Genomic DNA, 24567 nt, shown 5'->3' with positions numbered 1-24567 from the left:
TATCAAATGGTTCTTTAAGAGTCAAATAATGAATGGTTCAAATTTGAAGGGAGAAAATCAGAAAGTTAATATTATATTCTCAATGCAAAAACCGTAATCTCCGTCCAAAGGACCAAAGCTGTGTAGCGTTTTAGAAAATCTATATTACCATAAAAATGGAAGCGGATTGCGTGCAGCGCCCGCCACAGGGATATCATGTGGCACGACGTGGCTCAGGCTCTGTGGGGCCTACCATGATGTATTTGTTTCATCCACGCTGTCCATTTATTTTTTCCACCTCATTTGAGGGCATGAGCCAAAAAATGATGTAGATCCAGAGCTCAAGTGGATCGTTGAAACATTTTTATGGTCACAAAAGTTTCGTATGAGATTTACTTTTTCGTGTTTTCACTTCATCCCAGTGGGAATGACTTTATAAACGGTTTAGATGGAATATAAACATCAAAGTGGAGCCCAGGAAGGTTTCAACGGTACGAAACTCTTTCCCCAGTTTTTCCTCTCATATGGCCCACTTGGGTTTTGTATCCGACTCATTTTCCGCCGCATGTCCTAAAATGATATCTCAAAGGCGATGGGGACGGGGTAGATTTCTCACAAACATCCCGGTGGGCCCACCTAGCATCCCAGCGCAGGGCTTTTGCAGGAAATCCGCTTCCACTACCGTGTTAGCATATTGAAAATGGTGGTGGCTTATTCTCAAATGTGTCACAGATGTAAATCTATCCAGACCGTCCAAATCGTGGGTCCCATTGTTGATGGAACATGTCTTTAAAATCATACTGATCAAGTAATCTAATCAACCATTTAGTGGCTATCAAAATAGATGGTTAAAAGAAAATATCGAGTGGTCCATATCAAAAGAGGAAAATCAAATGGTTAATAAGGTCTTCAATGCGATCGTTTGGCTGTGCTCCATCCACAATAGGATCAGCAATTTGTACGGATGAGTCAGTCCCTTCCCCCATCGTATTCTCATCAACACTACGGGCTTGTCATCTTCAATGGATCCACAAATCCGCGTTGAGATTTTGGGCCCAGTAACAATTTCGGAAAGATCTTGGCTTAACCATGTATAAGGGTCCCACAGGAGTCCCTTTATGGGAAGCTCCTTAGCTGCGACCGTAACCAGCAATGTGGGTGGGGCCCATCTTGTTGTATGCATTGAATATCCACACCGTCCATTCGTTTTGCCAGCTTATTTTAGGGCATTGTCACAAAAATGAAGCAGGTACAAATCTCAGGTGGACCACACCACAGGAAACAGTGCTCATTGAATTCCCACCATTAAAAACTTCTTTGGGTCCACCGTAATGTTTATTTGTCATCCAACTTGTTGATAAGGTCACGAGAGACCTGGAGGAAGGGAAAGCACAAATATCAGTTTGACCCAAAACTTTTGTGGCCCTCAAGAAGTTTTCAATGGTCACTTGTATCTGCTTCATTTTTGGGACCATGCCCTAAAATAAACTGGCAAAACAGATGGACGGTGGCTATACCATGCAAACAACGAGGTGGGCGTCCCACTGTCAAGGTCGCAGCTAAGTGGTGTTCTGCTGAATTTAGTTAACGATATTGGGCTGGGTACAAGTTGGTCGGCTGAGGCTCGTGTCTAGCTGCTTAAACAATGTGTTGGACGGGTAGTTAGCCCTTACAGCAGGCCCATGCAATCTCGGCCTAGCTGAGCCCACCCAATTAAGACTGTTGTAATCGAGCTGATCTCTTGTATGGTTGACATACTTAGAATCATTGGCCAAAATGGTAAAAGTCCATTGATGGTAGATGAGGCACAGTCCCACGACAGGGAAGCACTTGGGTCTAGCCCAGACACAAGTTTGGCTCGAGCTTCGGCCTATCAATTAGGTCACTGATTTGCCGAATCCGGTCAGAAACAGATAGGGGGATAGCCAAGTTTAGGCAAAATTTCTATTAAAGCTTAGATGGAGCCCAAGGTAGAAGTAGGTCCCTTAATGCCGAAATGAACAAATAGACTCAACCTGGGCTCTACATTTGGGCCCAAATGACCACTCAAAGCTCGATCTAGCCCACCACCAGCATATTGAATGCGATGAAATTCAGATATTGAATCACTGTTCAAATTGGAGCCTGAAATTGAATTACATACTACCATCTCTCCATGCATTAGATGCAGGCAAACCCTTTCCAAAGATTCACGAGGATCATGTCCAGATGCAACTTGGCTGAGTTAACTCTTCGTCGACTTGGAACCCATCTGAGTCAATTCAACTGGACGAGAGTCTGAGCCAAGTCATTACGCAACTAGATTACAAGAGCGACCTGGTCTTGACTTGGCATGAGTCATTTTGTCAACTCAACAACTCATTCAACTAAATACAATCATGATATCAACAGTTCTAAAACTCAGTGACTCGACTCGGAACTCAGATGAGTCAACCCAAATCAATTACTTTTTTAGCTGAGTCACCATGAAACTTGACTGTGTGAGTCACCTGGTCTCTAGTCAGCCTGAGTCATAGAGTCAACTAGATGCAACTCAAACCTAGTCAAAAGCGTGTCTTTATAGAAAGAAAGAAGCATGACTCGGGTTTGAATCTGAGACACTAAGGGGTGACGCCTCTAAGGCTCCGTGCAAGTCTTCATGTAAACCCAACCTGGCCGAACATCAAGCAGAGCCAATTGAATATTTGAGCTATGAATACTAATGCTGTACATTAGTTGTTACAAGACCCATTTAGATCAGAGCCAAACATATATCACTGACAAATTCAAACAGGACAGTGATCCGGGCACTTTCAATATGCCTTTGATTGCAAAGACGTCTGGAGCTGCCAACCTTGTGGTTCTTGGAGATACTGGTTGGATTCAATATAACACTCAATCTGTTCTATGACTTGATTCGCCTGCGGATCTCGTAGATTTTTCAGCGAGGCCAGGAACTCACGGGATACAATGTTCAAGATCTTCCTAAACTGGGATTTGTATCTCCGGAACAGCATGAAACCCGCCACCTGTGAGAGATAATAAATGAATGAAAATTACTCTGGAAGCCTCTACTCATCTACACTATATATAATGAGAATAGCGTTTGGACATTTTTTTCCTCACAAAACAGTTTTGGAGAGTGCCAAACATTGAAAATTCAAAGCATATGAACACCTTTTAACTAAATTTATGAGTACTTTAGGAACTTTTAAAATTGTGGCTTGCATCCCTCTGACGGCTAAGATTTCACTTGCAAAAGCCAGGCAATGGGTTGCATTTACCTGCAAAAAATCTCTCAAATGCCTACTTTTTCTGTCAAGAAATACTTTCATACGGAGTGTTATAGATGATACACAGGCAGCTAGAAATTACTGAAAATTTGCATATGCAGCATACAAGTAGTTCAAAATAAACCATCCAAACTATGGTTACCAGCTTTTAGACATATCATGAACCAAAATCTACTTTTATTTGGTAATTTAATTATTAGATTGCTGGACATTTATTGGACGGTCAAATGAAAATATCCAACTGTCTTACTTCAAAAAACCAAACATCCAAGAATTAGGATTTTCCAAACAATATGATTCTCGGACTCTTTTAACTTAGCTACAGTTGGTTCCACAATTTAGTCGGTTTAATTTGAGTGCCTGCATATCAAGCATTATGTGTAGCTAGAGTATCATGTAATTCCTCTTTCCTATACCAAAACTCTAGTGCCGACCCTCCCTATCCCTGACCTCCCTCCACGTGCATTACACGTGCCACACCCCCTAGTGAAGTAAAAAAGGAATGCATATAGATTGTACCCTGAGGAAGGCGAGCAGTGCGACCGCGGTGGATGGCTCAACTGGGAGAGTGTTCAAAAATCTGGCAAGCCATGCCCAACCTTCTTTCAGTCCATGAAGGTTTCTGAAACCATTGATCTCTGTCTGCGGGCATAAACGAACAGCGTATTACATGTACGATTATAAGATATGGACAATGAAATAAGCAGTTAGAAAAAGCCACTGAAATTCCTGGAACAGTACTTTCAGAATGAGGTATTAAATGATCCTCCACCCGAGAATATGCACTAGGGGTTTGCAGTTTGTAAAAGTGGCGCCCATGGCTCAATTATCCAGACCATTGCCTGCTGTGGATGGACCATGCCCTGAAAATCTCAGACAAGAAGATCCTAGCCACTGGTCTTGGACTGTTTTTCACAGGATACAGAAACCCGTGTTATTGTTCTTCTTTTTTTCTTTTTCTTTTTTACATTTTTTTTTTGGGGGGGTTAGCTTGTTAGTATACACCCATGTCAGTACACACACTCCACTGTTAGCCACCCCCACTAGGGATCGATACCAAGACCTCAAATGTTGAAACGAGGTATCTCCACCCGTGTCAGTACACACACTCCACCCGTGTTATTGTTCTTCTTAACTGTCTATTTGCAGGCTACAAATTGAAAGGTTACGATTGCTCTGTCAAGGAGATATTTGGGGCATATTCAAGGTATTCGATAACAGTAACGACCCATCTAATGGACAGCCATATGAATGTATGATACGGGCTATAACAGCTGTTATGGGTCATTATAAGGTTTAGGGTTTTTTAAAGGAGAAAACGTATGGGCCCCATATCAGCCTGTTGCAGGCATTACAGGCACATTGCAGGCCTTTTTTCCAGATCAGGCATTACAACCCTGCATTGTGTAATGGGTCCCACCATTACCATTACGTAACCGGCCAAGGATAAATTGGCACTAGCACACCCTCTGGACCACTGAACCATGGGCATCATCTACAAATTGAAAACACAAGTATCCCATGCATATCCTCAGCTCAAGGACAATATAATTCCACTTTAAAAAATCACGGGATAATCAAAACTATTAAGATATACCATCGTTCTTTCCACTAGATTGAATTATGCTACTTTTCTTCGATAGATACAGTAGAATACATTGAATTCTCATGTGACTCATGGGTGGCTATTTATGGGCAGGAAAGCTGAAAATCCCCCAGAAGTAAACCGTCCATTTGTCTCTATTAATGAAGAACTTCAAATGTATAGAGTTTTTTTCAGAACACCGAACTTCTCAGTTTCAAGGTTGCTTTTGGAATTTGGATGCACTTAAAAATCCAATTGCAGCAACAGAGAGTAAATAAGCAAACTGCAAAATTGTCAATTTATTGAACAATTGAATAGTGCATCAAAACTCAGTCCAATAGATAGAGATTTAGAAAGTCTCAAAAAACTGGTCTTGAGATTCTTCAATTGGTAACAGAAAAAAGTAGAGCACTCGGATCTATAGGATGATGACAATGAACCTGGACCAGTGCAGCATAAAGTGTCATATAGGCCTCCACCCTTTGCAAATAAGAGGTTGTGCTTTCAATCTTCCCTTCCTTTTCCTGATAGCCAATCGCTTTGTAGTACGCTTCTTTGGTTTTAAACGCTGACTGAAACAAATTTCAATTAATCAAGCTTGTTTTAGAATCCATGTCACTAGCAAATGAGCAAGTGTAGACGCAACTTGACTTTCTGCTAGATTTTCATGATGAGGCATGCTTGAGTGGTAGTACCGGTATCACTGTAAGCTTGTGTGGAGCCCACGTGATATATTACAGCCATCCAACCTTCCATTCAACACATCACCTCATATTACTCCCAAGTAATGGAAATCAGCCTAATCCAACTCTCAACTGGGCCACAGCATAGGGAATAATCTGATAGGTGGGCCCACCTGAAATTTGAAACAGCGTGATTTTCGGGCTGACCCTTGATCCAGACCTGATTAATCGTCTGAGTGGCCTGGATTTCATATATACAATACATTGGGCCCTCCACACAAATCAAGGGTGGATGTTCCCTCCCAAATTGTCCATGGTGTGGTCCACCTGATTCTCAGATCAGCCTGACTTTAGGACTCTGGGGGTAACATGTGCTGATGCATACGATGGACGTGTTGGATTCTATGCATGCATCATTTGAGCCCCACATTTGACCAGTACCACTGTAGCTTATCGTGGTACCGGTACCGCTTGAGTGCACCCCTTCCATGATTTAAAGAATTCTGATTTTCTGTTTTGCATCAACTCTCGCTCTCTTCTTATGTGAGAACACAAGACCAAGATTTATTTTTATTTTTATTTTTCCTTTTAAGCTAGAAGCAGTCTTAATGAAAATTGCATTTCCTATACTGTGTGCTTTTAGGCAACAACTTGCAGCTCAAGAGAGTGTTTGCCTAATTTTCTAAATACAATGTAAAGGTTGACATTAACAGATTCAAACTAGGAAAGAAATTCCAAAACATTGCTTCAAGTGTCCCTACATGGGAACATCTACTGAGACCAACGTAGGGAAGTTCTTGTTGTCACGTGTTCTTTTTCCAGCATTATCGCATGAGAAAAATATTCAGCTACGAGATAATAATTTCCCCCCAGCAATAATTAGGGGAATGCACAAGAAGAGATGAATCTCTTCTTATGTGGCAGGTCTGTCAGCAGTTGTTAGGTATGTCGGCACATTTGTTGGATCTCTTCCATATGAATCTCTATTCTTTCAATCAAGGACAGTCCATCACCATAAGTACTAGAGAAATAATGTCCCCGGGCCAAGTGATGAAAATGATAACTCACTTCTGAGTATCGTATATGTTTCGGAACAGTGTAGATGCAAGCTTTATGGAATTCAGCAAGAACAATATCCATTGCAACTGGGACCTAAATTGCAAAAAACAATTACATAAAACCATTGAATCAAGCAGTATCAGTAATACCTTATCAGTATCAGACTATCAGTTAAAAGTTCAAACACATGCTAACATAACAGACTAGTAATGGGAAAGGAGGACATTACAATGCAGTAACCAAAATCCATTTATGTAACATGGAAAACAAAATCAATAGCCACAGTCGACCTGAAAATGGAAATCAGGTGACATCATTCATATAAAAGCTTTATGATTCCCAGTCCCTTCCAAAGCCTAAGCCAGTTTTATCACGGTTGATAATTTTTCAATTGCTAAATTGTTCAGTTTGCAATAGAGCACCATATAATTGTTCATGTTTACACTACCATCTGTAACAATCTAACCATAAAATATTGCACCAATGTCCTTAATGAGAATAGTAATTGAATAAACATGTTTTATCAGCAACACAAGAAAAGTTTTCCTATAAATGATGGGGACATCAGAGGACTTACTCGGGTGTACCAGAGATGGAGGCGATCACCAACATCAGCGCAACTCTTTTTGTGGATAACCCACGTGGGGATGATGCATGTGGGCTGCTTAGGAGACAATTTTACTAATAGGATTTATTTATTTTGTCGATCTGACCGTTGGATCTTGTCGATCAGACCATCGGGGCACCAGATCTTTCAAATATGGGCCCTTGGACCCTGATCTTATTTAATTTATGTTTTTGGTTATTTTTAGGATTTATTTGATGGTTAAGATTGATGGTGAGTGTTTTAGTTTGCTTATTTTGGATTATAGGCCATGTCACTTAAGTGACTGGCATGTTTGTAATTTTTTTTTTAAGGTTTAACATTAAAGCCGGGCGCGGGGGCTTCCTCTTCCTTTAGGGTTTGAGAGAAAACCCTCCATTCCAATTGAACCGTAGAATGGTAGAAGATTGCTTGGTAGTGGATTCCTCCAAGGTGTCTTTCTTCCTCTCTCTTCTCCAATAAGGTACACCATTTCTTCACTTTTCTTCCTCACCTTCCCTTCCAACTCCTCTAAACCCATCAAAACCCAACCCACAATCCATGTCCTTTCTCTTTCCCACTACCCATCCACACGTGAACATGCGCACACGTCCATACGGGCTGCCACTTGTGGGCCCCCCTTTTGGTACTTTTCCTTCCTTGAGTCCCCTCCAAACCCTATATATAACGGAGCCCTAATCCCTAATTCCCTTAATCCCCAAACCTCAATCTCTTAACCTCAAAACCCCTAACGAAAATCTGATTTTTTAAAAAATAAAATAAACCCATTCCCCAAATATGATTTTATTAGTGTCTTTGTTTTCTCACGTGGATGCTGCACTACCCACGCTAGATTGGAAGTCCATACTTCCAAGTGGGCTAGTCTCGTAATATTTTATATCTTCGTGTACCGCGTATGTGATAGCCTAGGCCCTTTGCGTTGCTAATCTGAATTTGTAATGTGGATGCGTTTGATTTTATATGTTGAAAATTATTGACATTGATGTGTATTTGATCTCATATCTTACATCCTAGGTTAGTTTCACTCATCTTACATCGAATTTGGTATCAGAGCCTAGGTCTAGCATAGGGTAGGTGTTCTACGAAATTCCTAAACCAATAGTAGAGCATATAAATCGCATATAACTTGCTGAATTTCTGATTTGGCTTGCTGAATTTTCTGCCTGGGTATTTTAAAAGTCTTATATTATTGAAAATTTCAAACTAACTGATTTTAAGAGACCTAATTGTTGAATTTTTTGTTTTGGCCTTATTAGAATCATTTGAGGACTATCCATAAGATTTAAGGTACTTAGGGTCATCATACATAAAGTACAGGTGCATCATATAGTATTACATTAAATATCATCAAATCTGAATTTTGCATCGTATTCATCATATAGTACACATACAACTAGGTTACCTTTCATTAGGGTCGTTTGGTGCATGCAAACGTGAACAGGTCGTGGTTTTGGTCTATTCCCCACCATGAACCTAAATCAAATTGCTAAGGCTCTCGAAAATATTAATCGCCGCCTGACGCACATTGAGAGGCATAATAGGACCACTGCCGCACAATTAACTGCCAGCAACCAGTGTATCAAGCGGCTAGAGGCTACCTCTCATGGTACCCCCATCACCAGGAAAGACCACCGATCTCGGGCAGGAGAGCCAGGGGATGAGGATCCAATTGAACAGGGTCCAATCCTAGTAAAACCCATTAGGAATGGTGAAAGGAACTTTGGTCAGTGAGTGGGTCATGTAGGACTACGCGCCCACATGCCCATAGAGAGTCATGAGATCATTGTGACCTTGAGGAATGGGTTATGAAGAGTGTCAAAGTCGATGCTCCCAATTTTGATGGTCACTTGAACTCGAAGCATGTCCTTGTTTGGCTAACTGACATGGACCACTTCTTAGAGTGGCATAACATGTCAGATCGCTTTTGAGCGAGGTTCGATGAGATAAAGTTGATGGGTCAAGCCAAGCTATTTTGAACCAATAAAGAGCGAAAGACAGAGCGGCGTGGAGATGAATCCATTACATCATGGGTTGAAATGAAAGAACTTCTTAGAGAAAAATACGTCCTGCTCTCCTACTGTGATCGCCTTTTGGATCAGCAACAGTCCTTGAGGCAAGGGTCAATGCCTGTATCAGATTACATCGATAGATTTGAGGAGTATATGATGTGATGTGATGTCGACATGTCCCCTGCTGTGACCCTGCCTCATTTTAGGGCGAGCCTGCGCCCTAAGATTAGGCATGAGCTCATCCCTCTTGATGTTGGTACACTAAAGGAGGCCTACCATAAGGTAGATGAGCTCGAATGATACCTAGTGCAATCGACCATGAAGTAGTTTAGGTCTCATGATTCCGGTGGCAGGGTTACTCCTCAGGGAGTCAAACCTAACCCTGAGAGACAGACTAAAGCCCCAACTGATGCTCCCACCTATAACAGAGATGTTAAAGGTAAAGTCTAGCTAACACTAGTTCGAATGAAAGTGAGCACATGCAATGTTTCCGTTGCAATGGTAATGGTCACCTCGCAAACGAATACCCAAACAAAGAAAAAGGTAAAGCTCTTATAATAGATAAGGCAACTCTTATGATAGATGAGACAGATGAGGATGTCGAGGGCAATTGCGATGTAGAGGAACATGAGCCTGATATTGGTGCTAGCAGTGTTCGAAGTATCGATATCGCTACAAGTTTCGTTGGTCAGGGATATGGAAACAATATCAATATCACCAATAACCGAATATGCGGAGAAACATGAGAAAAACGGTAGAATTTTCGGCGAAACTTCGGGAGATGTTAAAATGTACATATTAGCACATTCAGAATTATTTTTTTAAAAAAAATGCAAAATGAATGCATACATAACAAGTTTCCATTTAATGGGGCCTTAAAAGCATGTGTTGTTATAAGAAATCAGTCCAACCATCCCCTCCGGCCTATTTAACCATCCAACTTTCCATCCAAACATCCATCGATACTGTAAAATGTCAACAACGCATGATATTTTACCAAGAAATCATCAACAATTGGAAAGAAAATGAAAGATTGTGGTCTTAATATCTCGCATGTTGCGATATCGATATTATCAATATTATCAATATTATCAATGACAAATTAAACACTACATACAACCATGTGCCCATGAGAAAAAATAAAATAAAAAATGATGATATCAATACATTGGCGATATTATTGATAAATCGTCGATACACTTATGATACAAGCATTACCTAGAATTTACATAGTAAAAAATATTGGCGATACATTGGCGATATTGATGTATTGGCAATACAAGCGATACTTAAAATTTACATAGTTGAAAATATTGACGATTACATTAGTGATATTGATACATTGGCGATACATTGCAAATACCTAGAATTTCTTATACTACCAGCGTTATCAGTATCGCTACCAGTGTTATCAGTATCGCTAAGCTAGAAATAAAGATAATATCGGAGATATTTGGATAATATCTGAGATAATTTGAACACTACAGTGTTCGAAGTATCGGTATCGCTACAAGTTTCGGTAGCCAAGGATACGAAAACAATATCAATATCGCCGATAATATCGCTAATAACCGGAAATGCGGGGAAACATGGGGAAAACAGTGGAATTTTTAGCAAAACTTCAGGAGATGTTAAAATATACATATTTGTTTATTTAGAGGTTTTTATAAAAAAAAAAAATTGCAAAAAGAATGCATACATAACAAGTTTCCATTTAATGGGGGCCTTAAAAGCATGTTTTGTTGTAAGAAATTAGTCCAACCATCCCATTCGGCCTATTTAACTATCCAACCTACCATCCAAACATCCAGCGATATTGCAAAATATCAACAACACATGATATTTCACCAAGAAATCATCAACAATTGGAAAGGAAACGGAAGATTGTGGTTTCAATATCGTGCACGTTGCAATATCAATAATATCGAGATATTATCAATATTATCAATGACAAATTAAACACTAAATACAACCATGTGCCCATGAAAGAAAAAAAAAATGTAATAAATTTTTTTCTATTAAACAAAAATTTGATGATATCAATTTGTTGCGTTATTATTGAAATATCGTCGATACACTTATGATACAAGCATTACCTAGAATTTACAGTCGAAAATATTGGTGATACATTGGCTATTTTGATGCATTGATAATACAAGCGACATCTAGAATTTACATAGTTGAAAATATTGGCAATTATATTAACGACATTGATACATTGGCGATACTTAGCGATACATTGCTAATACCTAGAATTTCTGATACTACTAACGTTATCGGTATCGCTGAGCTGGAGATAAAGATAATATCGGAGATATTTCAATAATATCGGAGATAATTCGAACACTGCCTACAAGAACCAATCAATGGGGGACCCTGACTATGGCAGGGGGACCCTCCGACACTAAAGTTAGAGGAGCGGATCAGGGTCTAGTCGAGTTAGGTTTTTTTTTTTCTTTTTTTGCGTACCTCTCACTGTAGATGAGGTCTCTATTTAAAGTTTCAATTGCGTAGATGGGGAATGTTCCTACTTAGTAGGTGCGTATCATAGAACGGATTCTCCCTGGTATGTCGCCACTTTCCTCAAGTCCTTAGGTGAGGATATCGGAGAAATCTTATCTTATCACCCCCAAGTGGTCAGCCTCCGAGGAGTTCAAGATTGATGACCGAGTCCGACCTCATAGGCAGGATGGTTAGGGTCCTTGGTCGATATATTTAGTCGTTCTTCAGTGGCCAAGGGTGCTCTTGCAGTCGAGTCGATAGTTGTTCGTTGGTCGCGTTAGCAGGGTGTCAGCTGGACGCCCCTCACGGTTGGTCCTTGGGTCAATCATGGAGGTAATGCTCGGCATCAAAGACCGAGCTGATTTCTTCCCTGCTTTACGTTTCTTTCATCTTGGTCGATGCTCGACTCAGATAAGAGTTCAGTCTGTGGCAGGGGGCCTAGCTCTCACCCATCCTCCATCACTTGCGTTGTGCACTCTTCTACTTTGGACATTCTGGGCCTTTTCCTCCGTCTCATGAGCGGCACCCAGAGTAGAAGCGGTAGGGGCAGTAGGGACCCCTTTCGCTGGAGCCTCGCCCCAGACCAAGGAACACTCCAGGTCAACCACCTCCTTAGTCGCTGCTGGTGGAGGGGAGAACGCGTACAAAGGCCTCGAGCACCGCCTCATCAATAGCCGCCACAAATTGTTCGTCGGTGGTTGGGATTCCAATAAGCACGGCCCTACCCATCGCACCACCAAAGTCCCCCCTTGGCGGACAGAGAAGGTACCCCCATTCTTTATGGTATTCTTCAGACGTTCCATCTTGGCTAGGGAAAGGAGCCTCACCTTCTTCGCGGGGCGAAGACGATTAGACAGATCTACGACTCGGGGGGGGGGGACAGGTCAGATACATGATGAAACTTCCAAATATGAAAGTAATAGGCCCAGCCAAGCACATTATACTAGCTAATCGAGAAGCAATTGGAGAAAGGCCGGTCTAATAAAGAGACTGAGGAGTGATCAGTCTCTTCCAACTCCTCTCAACAGCGCTTTGTAGCCTCGCACATGCAATCTGATGGAGTTGACGCGAAGAAAGCCCAGGCTGTGAGCGAGGAAGGCCTGCATGTAGATAAACGCCGATCAGCGAATAAAAACACATGTTACGACTAATCTTGTAAAACTCGACAACTCTCGACCTGGATTCGCAAACCTAGTGGGGGTTTGAGGACGCGGCCTACCCACACTGCTCACTAGGGCTGCCCACTCCCCCGATGCAAAGAACCACTTATTCTTCCACCCTTTATTGAAAGAAGGGTTGTCGATGACGAGAGCCTGGCCTTGATTTGCCCAAGCTGAAAAGTAATACCAACCTAAATCTGTAGGGCTGGCCTTCGCCCTGTACAAGTACAGGAACTCGTCCACGGATAGCTTGGGATGTCCGAGCTGTGGCTAGAGGACATATGTCCCAAATAATGCCCTCCAAGCATTTGGAATCAACTGGCTTGGGGCCAACTTCAGAGTAGTGGTGACTCCCTATACTATGGGATGTAGAGGGAGCCAGAGACCACACACACTCGCGAGGATTACCTGAAAGTTCCCCTAGATCGGGTGCCCAAAGCACCACCGATTCGGGGATACGATAGTCCGACCTGACCCTAATCAAGTCGGCATCCCTTAAGATCGACCCAAAGGTCCAAACTCCTTGGGGCCCTACAACTGGCGGGATGTCTAGTCTAGTTGGCGGGAGAGGAACTTCCGCCTCCTCACCCTCCGATACTGTAGGAAGGAGGGGAGGGTATATTCGGTTGAGAGTCAGTGGTGGGAATGGATTCACCATGAAATGCTCCCGACATCGACCACCTGTCTGAGAGATCCGACATCCCGAGCAGAATACGAACAAGAAGAACTAGCCAAAAAAGAAGAAGAACAAGCCGGAAAAGAAGAAGAACAAACAGGAAAGATTAGGGCAGAGGGATTTCCGACTTACCGGAAATCGTCGGGTTCGGTGAAGAGGCAAAGCAACAAGGGAAGGAAGGGAGCAAATGAGGTAAGGGCGCCCCACCCTTTTTTTAAACCGATATTCTGGTCGAGGCATTAATGACTATCAATCAATGATAGGACCGGAAGAGGTGATGCGACGCACACCAGCGCAGCCTGCGGGCCATGTGGCAACCTCCAATTCATGGGCGGGTCCGAGCACTGAGGCAAAGACAGGTGTCACCTCATTACACGCTCGGAGAAGAAAGGACGCCGCCATATGCGCCGCCTCGAGCTACTCCACTATCATTAGTGGATCTGCTTAGATTCCCGCGCCTACCACCTCTCCATCATCTACCATGATGGCGAAACCTTCCAACCTCCGACCACTTGCGCACGAACTCCTACACTCAAGCGACTTGCAACATATACTTTCCGAGCCTCTAACGAGCGCTTGGAAGTAAGGGGGCTACTGTTATGGGTAAAGATGGATAGACCAAAATGTACAAAGTAAAAGAGTGCATAGCGCAAGTGATGGAGGTCGCGTGAGAGCTCGGCCCCCTGCCACAGACTAAACTCTTATCCGAGTCGAGCATCAGTCAAGATGAAAGAAACGTAAAGCATGGAAGAGATCAGCCCAGTCTCTGATGTCGAACATTACCTCCATGAACTCAAGGACCAATCGTGAGGGGGTGTCCAGCTGCGACCAACGAACGACTATCGACTCAACTGCAAGGGCACCCTTAGCCACAGAAGACCGACTACATATATTGACCAAGAATCCCGACTACCCTACCAATGAGGTCGGACTCGGTCATCAATCTTGAACTCCTCGGAGGCCAACCACTTGGGAGTGATAAGATAAGATTTCCCCAAGATCCTCGCCTAAGGACTCGGGGAAAGTGGCGACATACCAAGGAGAAAATCTGTTCTATGATACACACCTACTATGTAGGAACGTTTCCCATCTATGCAATTAAAACTATAAATAGAGACCCCATCTATAGTGAGAGGTAAAAAAAAAAAACCCTAACTCGACTAGACCCTGATCCGCTCTTCTATCTTCAGCATCGAAGGGTCCCCCATTGATTGGTTCTTGCAGGTACCAAACAAGTCTAACAGGCACGACTAGATTTCTACATCAACAATTATGATTAAAATTTTCTATCTTAACCTTATTCATATATAATATGAACGTATATAGTCGTTTCTCTCACTCTGTATTTTTAGTCCAAACTGTATTAAAAATGACCTTTTCATTCTCTAAATTTTTGGCATTTCTATTTTTTTACCCTTTTTACCGTAGTTCTTTTTCTTTTTTCTTTGTTTATGATAGAGACCAAATCAACCTGATGGGGCTCGAACCCGCAACTTCCGCCTTGACAGGGCGCAACTCACTCGTTGTCCCGAAAATTCCGATTGATCCGGAGTGGAGATTGAAACCCAATAATAGAAATCGAGTAATAGGGCTATGTTTAGCCCGCCAATAGCAGGGGTGGAGAAAGTCGAGGCACCGACAGAGAAATTGGATCTCATTGGCCCAACTAATGATTCTACCCGTAGCTCGCTCTGCCTCTTCTTCCTTCAATCAATGAGTGACTCGTAGTGACGAAGAACCAGTCCAGAGCCGGTACTTCACCCAGTATCCCAGCCCTAAATGGGATTATGCAGAGGCTACCTCTCGTCAGTGGAAGATCGGATAAGACTTTTATTCATCACGAGACTGATCGGATCAGTCGTAAACACCCGAGAAACCCGAGGTACACCTGTTGATTTCCTCCCTTGCGGGAGTGCAGAATGTACAAAGGCTGGAATTTAGCGCGAGTCTTCCTTCCGGCAGTGTCTGCTCATCTAAAGGTCCCAGCAAGCAAGCAACGACTTAAAAGACTATTAGTAAAACGCACTAGCATGCTTTAGTTTTGAAGTAAACAAGCAATGTCGACGGGTGGCAACAGCTTAACATTGGCTCTGGCTTCTATGCTCTGTCAACACGGACGATCCGTGAATCCCGCCTATCTGAATCTATTGTAGAGGAGTCACAGCTTGAGCGCATGGCTTCAGCTCGTAGCGCAGTATGCCCGAAAATACGCTCTCCTCTCGCTCGCTAGGCTCCAACAACTACTACCCTGTACTTTTTTTTTTGTTTGATGTTTTTCTATGGACAAGATCCATTCATGGTGTTTTTTTTTTTTTGTTTTTTTTAAATTTTTAAAGAAGAAGAAAAAGAAGTGCACACATAAGGATGTATTCGCTGATACAACTATAGAGGTCCCCTTTTAGTTTTCTTTTCTCTCATTTTCTCCACCCCTTTCTTCATTTCAACCCTATGACCCTTAGAAATTCATTTAGACTGGATCTAGACCTATTTTGGGGACCGAAACACAAGGCTCTGAATGGAATTCGACGAATCATAGCATAATAGACCATTTTTTTCTTTTTTCATACTTCGATGTAATGGGCCATAATCAACCAAATCATTGCTTCACTTGTGCAACTAGGGCCTATTTGGTTGACTATCAGCAGGTCATACTAACAGGGAATATTATTAGCAAAGAATAGTTTGATAAACCAAATACAACATTTTAAGCAAATAAAAAATTGGGGCCAATGACATAACAGGCTGTCACAGCCTGTATCATTTTGGTTTTTGGAGGGGATATGGCCCCTGAAATCGATATTCAGAACCATGGACCCATTACACTTCAAAGAGGCTAAAGAATGCTGACCATATATTCCAAACCGGTGTATAAAATTATTATCCATGGATTATGCTTTCTTTCAGTACATGATACACATGTTTGCCAGGGCCCAATCCCTTTTTTGAAGGTTGGCTAGAGTAACTAAATGAACGTTTTAACTAGCCATATCACTTGCCTCCATGTCTCCATTCTTGTGACATGTTCGGCAGTAATCACTGACCATATGAAAATCTTGCAACATAAGGGAAGAAGTGTGTGGGTAGGCAATGCGTAGGAAGAAAAATGCCACGGCAATAACTTCCTCAGCATCAAGTAATTTCTGGTTAATTATAGACACATTTTGCAGTAAGTTCATGGTCTCAGGTACAAACAATTACAACTGGAGTAGACAGCCTAAGATTATGCACATTAGGAAGCAATGAAGGCACTCCCCAGCCCCTCAAAGAAACAAAAAAAAAAAAAAAAAGGGTATTCAAACTCCCTGAAGGGAACCCCAAAAGGTTGGGTTCTCTTATTAAGATTGCAGGAACAAATCTATTCCCAATTAAGAAGAATACACTTTTGGGAGCAGCCAGATGCATATACCAGCATGATTGCATACGTATGACATAGTGCAAGTGTGCAAAAAAGCAAAGACACTTGAATTTACGGGGCCAATCAATGAGCCAGCTCCTAGATGGCGGTGGCTGTTGGGTTTGGGGGAGGGGCACAATGCTAAAATAGTGGTGTTTGTCAAAGTAGTCCAAGTGAGGGCCAATTGGCTGGGGGTAGCCAATGCTACCAGTACACTGATACAAGTGCTGAGTATGCCACTAAAATACAAATTCCTAGCATATACAAGCACGAATTCCCTTATTAACCAATAGGAGCAGTTCACTCTAAATCCAAAATAAGCAGTCATACAGTTCAACACATAGGTAGATGCAGAGTTCAATCTCAAGGGAAATCCTATCATTATCCAAAAAAAATATTCAAGTACTTGCAACAATCCAATTATAATTGTGTGTTGCTGGGAAGTAAAAAACCAAGTCAAAAGAAAAATTAGTGTGAAAAATAGATAGATATCCAATAATGACAGTAAGTTTCTTCCTCATGGCCCAACAAAATATGCCTGTTTAATGAAAGTTAAAAGGGCATATTTAATTGATCTATGGAAGCAAAGGAATATCTGGATTTTAAACCAATCTTCAAAATGATAATATCAGCTGTTATGCAGAAATAATACCTCACAATCTGGGAAATGATAATATTAGCTGTTATGCAAAAATAACACCTCGCAAACTGGGAAATGATAATATCAGCTGTTATGCAGAAATAATTCCTCCAAATAAAATAAATGAAAAAGATACATATTATTGGAAACTTGATCCACTTGAGGAATGAATACAAAAAAAACCTGTGAAGTGACGATGACGATGATACGGGCACAAGCAAAAGCAGTAGCACCAATGCTTACTTCGCATAGGGAGACAACCTAAAATATCAAAATGAGGAATGAGAATGGCTGACGCTGTATCTTATATAGAGAGGAAAGTTTGTGAGTAACAAATGATATGCATTATTTGTGTACAATCAATATTCAACAAATAAAAACATATAAGAAACTAGATTAATTCATCCATCGAAACCTTTCACGACTGATACATGATGCAAATAGAGAATCATGTTTGTTCAGGATCATACCCAAAGAAACAAGAAATGTCAAACCATATCAAGGCAGCCCACCAACATCAACCTTCATTGTTTATAAAGAAAAAAAAAAAAAAAAAACCGGTTATGATATGACCTTATCAACTGTATTCTAACTGTATCAGTCTCCTCCAATACACAATATAGGGGTGCATTGACTTCTTGGAAAAAAGGGGCCTTATCAGCCGATACGTCTAATATGGGCCATATCCACAAGTATATGGGGCCGATATAGCCACGAGGGCCCTCTTTTGTTCTTTTTTGTCTCTATCTTCTTCTTTTTTTAACTTTTTTCATTGTTACAACCCTAGAGGAAGACCTAGAGGAAGATGAATAAAGTGGAATGAACCATTTTGGGCAATGGGAAAGGGATAAACCATTAGCTTTTACGTTTTTCATATTCTTTTTGTTGTTTTTCAATGAAATGGGCCATAACCGACTAAATCATGCTTGATTGTTGTTTGATTAGGGCCTGACTGGTTGACTTTCAGTAGGTCCAGCCAATAGACAACATTCTTATCAAATAGTGGTCTGATTCACAATTGAATGAAGGTTAAAATTACAAAAAGATGATTCCAGGATTTTTATTTATTTATTTATTACATTTTTTCCTATTTGCTCAATAATTTTTCAAGATTTTTTGGGTCGAAACAATTTGGCTAAGAGGGGCCTGTATTGTCCGTTACAGTCAGCTGTGCCCTGTATCGTATCGTTTTCAGGCCTGGATGATACGCCTGTGGATATTGTTATTCAAAACCTGGTCGATCTTCTTTTCTCCATGCTATTAAAACTGGCCATGGCAGAGGCTCAAATTGACCCCACATGTTAAAGGTTAAAACATACTTGTTTCTCAATTTGTTTTCATTTTGCATGCTTTAGTTTTTCTCATGGTAAGGGCTTTTTGTAATTGGGGGTATTTTGAAGTTTCTTCATTTGGATTTTCCAAGTCATTTTTGGTGGGGTAGGAATCCATGCATGTGTGTCAAACATTCATTTACATGCAATTGAGGTTAGCATTTAGGAAATGTTTTGTAGAGCAAACTATGCAGATTTATTTTGGATAGATGGAAACTTGAATTTTCTTGTTTTCTCTCTTTGTTTGGTGCATGGCTTTGCAACTTGAACCATCATGGATACATCAGATTCCACATGAGCAATTCCAATTAAAAGTGGGGTGGGAGATTGATGCAAAACATGAAATTAAATATGAGGTGCAATATTTCAAGCTTTAGATCATACCAATTTCTAAATAATCACAAAAAAAAATCACGTCCCACATACGTTCAAACATTCAACAAGGGGAATCTACGGGGGTCCAAGCCTACACACGTTTAGGGCTGGATCAAGTAAAATTATAAACCAAACAATACCCAATGGAGTGTAGATTCATCCAATCATGCAAAGGACTATTCCCTAATTCAAGAGATTCACCATGTTTCAAATAGGAGAAAACCTAGGGTTTGCAAAAGTTGGAAATACTTAGAATCTGGGATTTTCTAGGGTTAGGGTTTGGGATTTAAGGCGAGAGAGGAGAGATAGAGGAGAGAGAAGAACCAAAGAAGGATTCTGTGTGTGGACAGCAGGCCCACCTGGGCGCATGTGCATGGCTGTCTAGCCGCACGTGTGTGGGGCCCATGAAACTGAAAAAGGCCAGCTAGGGCTTGGTCGGCCAGGAGAGGCCCACTCTCACACCAAGTTTCATGGCAATCCACCTTCCAGTGTGTGCGTGGTGCTTCGCCAAAGTTTCAGCCCCTCTAGTGGGCCAGAATTTGGAAATCTGCTGTAGTGGAGAACTTGAGCACAAAAAAAAAAAAAAAAATGATAAATCTGAAGATGAGAGGGCTGTGGAAGATGGTGGATGTGAGGTGGAAGAGATGGGAATGATTTGAGATAATTGTGGCTTCGCACCACGGTAGTTAGTCTTTCGAGGAAGGAAGGCTTTCGCACTCAATTAGCTTCTTCAATTCAAAGGGATAGAGAGGAAAAAACGTAGAATTTTATTCATAAGCTTCAATAATATTTAAAAAAAAAACCGACATGGGGTTGCCTATTTCTAAGAAAACCTTAAACCCCAAAAGCCGCGCTATGTGCGCACACTAAGACTTAGAGACGAAGTAACAAAAATAACAACTAATCAACGCAATCAAAACCGTTCATGATGTTTCTAATAGCAATAATAACCAAAACTCAAAATCCTAAATCATCTAAGGTAGTGGGCCCCGATCATGAGATCCAATGGTGGGATCCACACGATGATCGGGTCCACTCTAATAATCCATAGCACAGCCTCCTAGCTAAGAGGTCCTCCATAGATGTCGTTGTCGATGCAGATCGATAGTGGGGCCTTCCTCCTCCTTGAGTACGTGCGTAAGGTGAGGGGCGTGCGTGTGCGCATGATGTCCTCATCAACTCTCCCCGGCTGCGAAAGTTTCATGACTGACAAAACAAAACTCCTGAACCACTCCAAAATGTCAAGATCAAGTCTTTAAAACTCCTCCTCAATGAGCCACGTACTGTCTGAAGCTGGGCGTAACTTCCACTTGACCAGGAACTTTTGAAACCCGCCGTCCAACGTCAATACTATCTGATGGTCCAGAATATCATTTATCTCCTCTCTGGGTGTGGGAAGGGTAGGCATGGGAGGTAGAGGCTGGGAAGATGGGTCGGGAAGAGGCCATGGATCAAAGGAAATGTCTGGGGAATCAGGTTGGTTCGGTGAAAGGCTGGACAATGTATCAATGGTCCCTTGAAATGTAAATAGATCATCCACATTGAATGTGGAACTAATTCCCATGAAATGTAGAAGATCTACCACATACGTATTGAGACCGTTTCGTTTTATAATTTTGAATGGTCCAGTGCTACGCACATGTAATTTACGAACGGCTCCCTGAGGGTACCGCTCTGGTCTGATACGGACAATCACAAAGCCCCCTACATTGAATTCATTGAATCATTTATATTGGTCTGCAGAAATTTTGTAATGTTCATTACTAGTATTGATCTTTTACCTGATTTCTTGATGCAATGAATGAATGTGATGTGCAAAGGACTCTGCAGACTCTGATGACCTATGGGATAGAGACATAGGGACAAGATCAATAGGCTTCCTAGTTTTATATGTTGCAAACTGAATAGGAACAACATCACACCAAAGTGTCTTTATATGATCCAAACTAAATAGGAACAAGACAACGATGCGAGCCTGGAATGGAAGTTTCATCAACCCAAGACACTCTATAGGGTTGAGGATGGGCTTCAAGCCCAGACGGCTCACAGTGTCAGTTGATGCCACATTGGCACAACTATCGCTATTCACGATCATCTTGCAGCTCTTATCACTACATTTTGTATAAGTATCAGAGATCGTGTTGTGGTGACAATCGTCAGTATTCTTTGCTTGTGGAAAGGCGCAACACACAACTGCAAGGGTCGCGGACTCTTGCACTCCCTCTTCCTCATCACTAGGGCTTCCTGCTGGCTTATATTCTTCCTCCTCACCGTCACTTTCTGGGAGCACTACTTCTACTTACCCCTCAATAAGGAACACCTTGGTGCCCTCTTTCGTGCCACACTGGTGGGCAAAGTAACCAAACCCCTGACATCTAAAACACCTAGTCGCATCACTTCTACACGAGTTAGATCCGATAGTTTCTTTACCCTTATCATCCTTGGGCCTAGACTGAGAACTACTAGAAGGATTGTACTGATATCCAGTGCCAAGTTTATCCCCAGAAGGGTTGGCCTTAGCGCCAGAATCACGAGACTCAAACTGCCTTCCCACAAATGCTTTGAGGTATTGCTCGACCTCCAACACTACTTGATACATCTGCTCAAGAGTGTCTGTCCTTGGCGAGCAATTTTCTCCTAATGTCAAAACAAAGGCCCATCTTAAATCGAGCAAGAGTGAGTACGGGATCCTCTTCAACTTCACATCGGGACAAGTACTCTTCGAACTTCTCAATGTATTTAGTCACACTCATGCAACCTTGTCAAAGAGACTGTCATTCTTCAATCAACCTCAAGTGATAAGAGAAAGGGAGGTACTTTTCCTTAAAAGTTTCTTTCATTTCTCCCCAATAGACTATTGGGGGGCTCCCTCAACTTTTCTTTATTTCGCTCCACAGTAGCCCAAAACCTCTTTGCTTGGCCCACAAGCTTCATCTTGGCAAATCGGACTCGATGAGCATCCGACATGTCATATCACTCAAAACAGTGGTCCATATCCACCAACCAATCTAGAAAAGCTTTAGGGTCCAAGTGACAATCAAACGTAGGGGCCTCTACTCTAACTCCCTTGAGGAGTTGCGCATTCTGGTCATAATGATCATGATGCCCCTCGCGGTGTGGGTGCACGGGTGTTCGCGCATGACCATTTCTTTGGCCACCTCCATTCCTTTGTCGGTCCTCCTGACCACCTGCCTGAGATTGGGCATCTTCTCCCATGGCGGGGTTTGCCCGAGCGGAGGTCTCTAGTTGGGTAATGCGTACATTGATCTGATCCAAGCGTTGGTCAATACATTGTTCCAAGCGCTTACCCAAAGACTCAAACTGTCAGATTATGTTGTCCATTAACTCTTGTAATTGCTCCATGTTTAGCGTGGGGTGCAAACCAAAACCACGACCAATACGTGTGGACATACAACCACTGACTCAACTCAAAAACCCTCTAATGCAACCATATGCATCTAAATGGAACTAAATGATCCTATAGGACTCTATATGAGGGAAACTACACAATGCTACTAAAATTCCAGTAACATAACTGCACAAATAGTTTGTTAACAGAAAATTCGGCCATGAAAATTGAAAATTTTCTGACAACAGAAAACTCAGTAGTCCATGTTGTGAATGATGGGTCTTAAACAGCCGTATATGATGAGACTTGATGCAAAATAGACATGAGTAGACTAAACCCTAAACATGCAATGCATTCCCCTATGAAAAACTTAGGCTCTGATACCAAATTTAATACAGAACATGAAATTAAATATGAGGTGCAAGATTTCAAGCTTTAGATCATACCAATTTCTAAACAATCACAAAAAATAAAAATAAAATAATCACGTCCTACATATGTTCAAACATTCAACAAGGGGAATCTACGAGGGTCCAAGCCTACATATGTTTAGGGCTGGATCAAGTAAAATTATAAACCAAACAATACCCAATGGAGTGTAGATTCATCCAATCCTGCAAAGGACTGTTCCCCAGTTCAAGAGATTCACCATGTTTCAAATAGGAAAAAACCTAGGGTTTGCAAAAGTTGGAAATACTTAGAATCTGGGATTTTCTAGGGTTAGGGTTTGGGATTTAAGGCGAGAGAGGAGAGAAATAAAGGAGAGAAAAGAACTAGAGAAGGATTTTGCGTGTGGACGGCAGGCCTACCTGGGCGCACATGCGTGGCTGTCTAGCCGCACGTGTGTGGGGCCCACGAAACTGAAAAATGCCAGCTAGGGCTTGGTCGGGCAGGACAGACCCACTCTCACACCAAGTTTCGCGAGCCTTCCGGTGTGTGAGTGGTGCTCCGCCGAAGTTTCAGCCCCTCTAGTGGGCCAAAATCTAAAAATCTGCTATAGTGGAGAACTTGAGCACAAAATTTTAAAAAAAAATTAAAAAATTAAAAAAAGGATAAATCTGAAGATGGAAGGGCTGTGGAAGATGGTGGATGTGGGGTGGAAGAGATAGGGATGATTTGGGATGGTTGTGGCTTCGCACCACGGTAGTTAGCCCTTCGAGGAAGGGAGGGTTTCGCACCCAATTAGCTTCTTCAACTCAGAGGGATAAAGAAGAAAAAATACAGAATTTTATTCATAAGCTTCAATTAAAAAAAACCTACAAGGGGTTGCCTATTTATAGGAAAACCTTAAACCCCAAAAGCCACGCCATGTGCGTATACTAAGACTTAGAGACGAAGTAACAAAATAACAACTAATCAACGCAATCAAAACCATTCATGATGTTTCTAATAGCAATAATAACCAAAACTCAAAATCCTAGATCATCTAGGGTAGTGAGCCCCAATCATGAGATCTAATGGTGGGATCCACATGATGATCGGGTACACTCCAATGATCCATAGCACAGCCTCCTAGCTAAGAGGTCCTCCGTAGATGTCGTCGTCGATCCAGATCGATAGTGGGGCTTTCCTCCTCCTTAAGTATGTGCGTAGGGTAGGGGGCGTACATGTGGGCATGATGTCCCCATCAGAGATGGTGTTGGAATATCACCGGTGGTCTATGAAAGGACAAAGCTCTCCCTCCCTCCCTCCCTCCCTCCCTATCACTGGTGCTCTATAAAAGGACAAAGCTCTCCCTCCCTCCCTATCACTGGTGCTCTATAAAAGGACAGAGCTCTCCCTCCCTCCCTCCCTCCCTCTCTCCCCGTCACAAACACGAGAGTCCTACGAGAGAAAATTTTCAACTTGAGAAGTCTTTTTCCAGACCATTTTCCAGCCCTTCCAAGTCCTTTAATATTGTAGTATGTTTCGTATAGTGACATACAATTGTTCGTTAATACCATTTGATT

General features: G+C 41.9%; 1 protein-coding gene across 4 annotated transcripts in view; it reads right to left on the bottom strand.

Moving 5' to 3' along the window:
- Positions 1–2620: 2620 nt before the first annotated feature.
- The window catches only part of LOC131223531 (mRNA export factor GLE1), a 67314-nt gene continuing 45367 nt past the window's right edge, over positions 2621–24567 (bottom strand). For 3 of the 4 annotated variants that reach the window (XM_058218974.1, XM_058218973.1, XM_058218975.1), the window contains 5 exons: positions 17747–17824; positions 6588–6671; positions 5277–5408; positions 3771–3893; positions 2621–2987 (listed from right to left, as the gene is read on the bottom strand). In XM_058218974.1, the coding sequence (XP_058074957.1) occupies positions 2772–2987; positions 3771–3893; positions 5277–5408; positions 6588–6671; positions 17747–17824 (633 nt within the window). In that variant the 3' untranslated portion in view covers positions 2621–2771. The remainder of the gene's footprint in view (positions 2988–3770; positions 3894–5276; positions 5409–6587; positions 6672–17746; positions 17825–24567) is intronic. The other variant, XM_058218976.1, reaches the window with a different exon arrangement.

This window comes from Magnolia sinica, chromosome 13, assembly GCF_029962835.1.
Source record: "Magnolia sinica isolate HGM2019 chromosome 13, MsV1, whole genome shotgun sequence".
Taxonomy (NCBI): domain Eukaryota; kingdom Viridiplantae; phylum Streptophyta; class Magnoliopsida; order Magnoliales; family Magnoliaceae; genus Magnolia; species Magnolia sinica.
The sequence above is the reverse complement of the archived record's forward strand: the minus strand, read 5'-3'. Positions and strand labels throughout refer to the sequence as shown.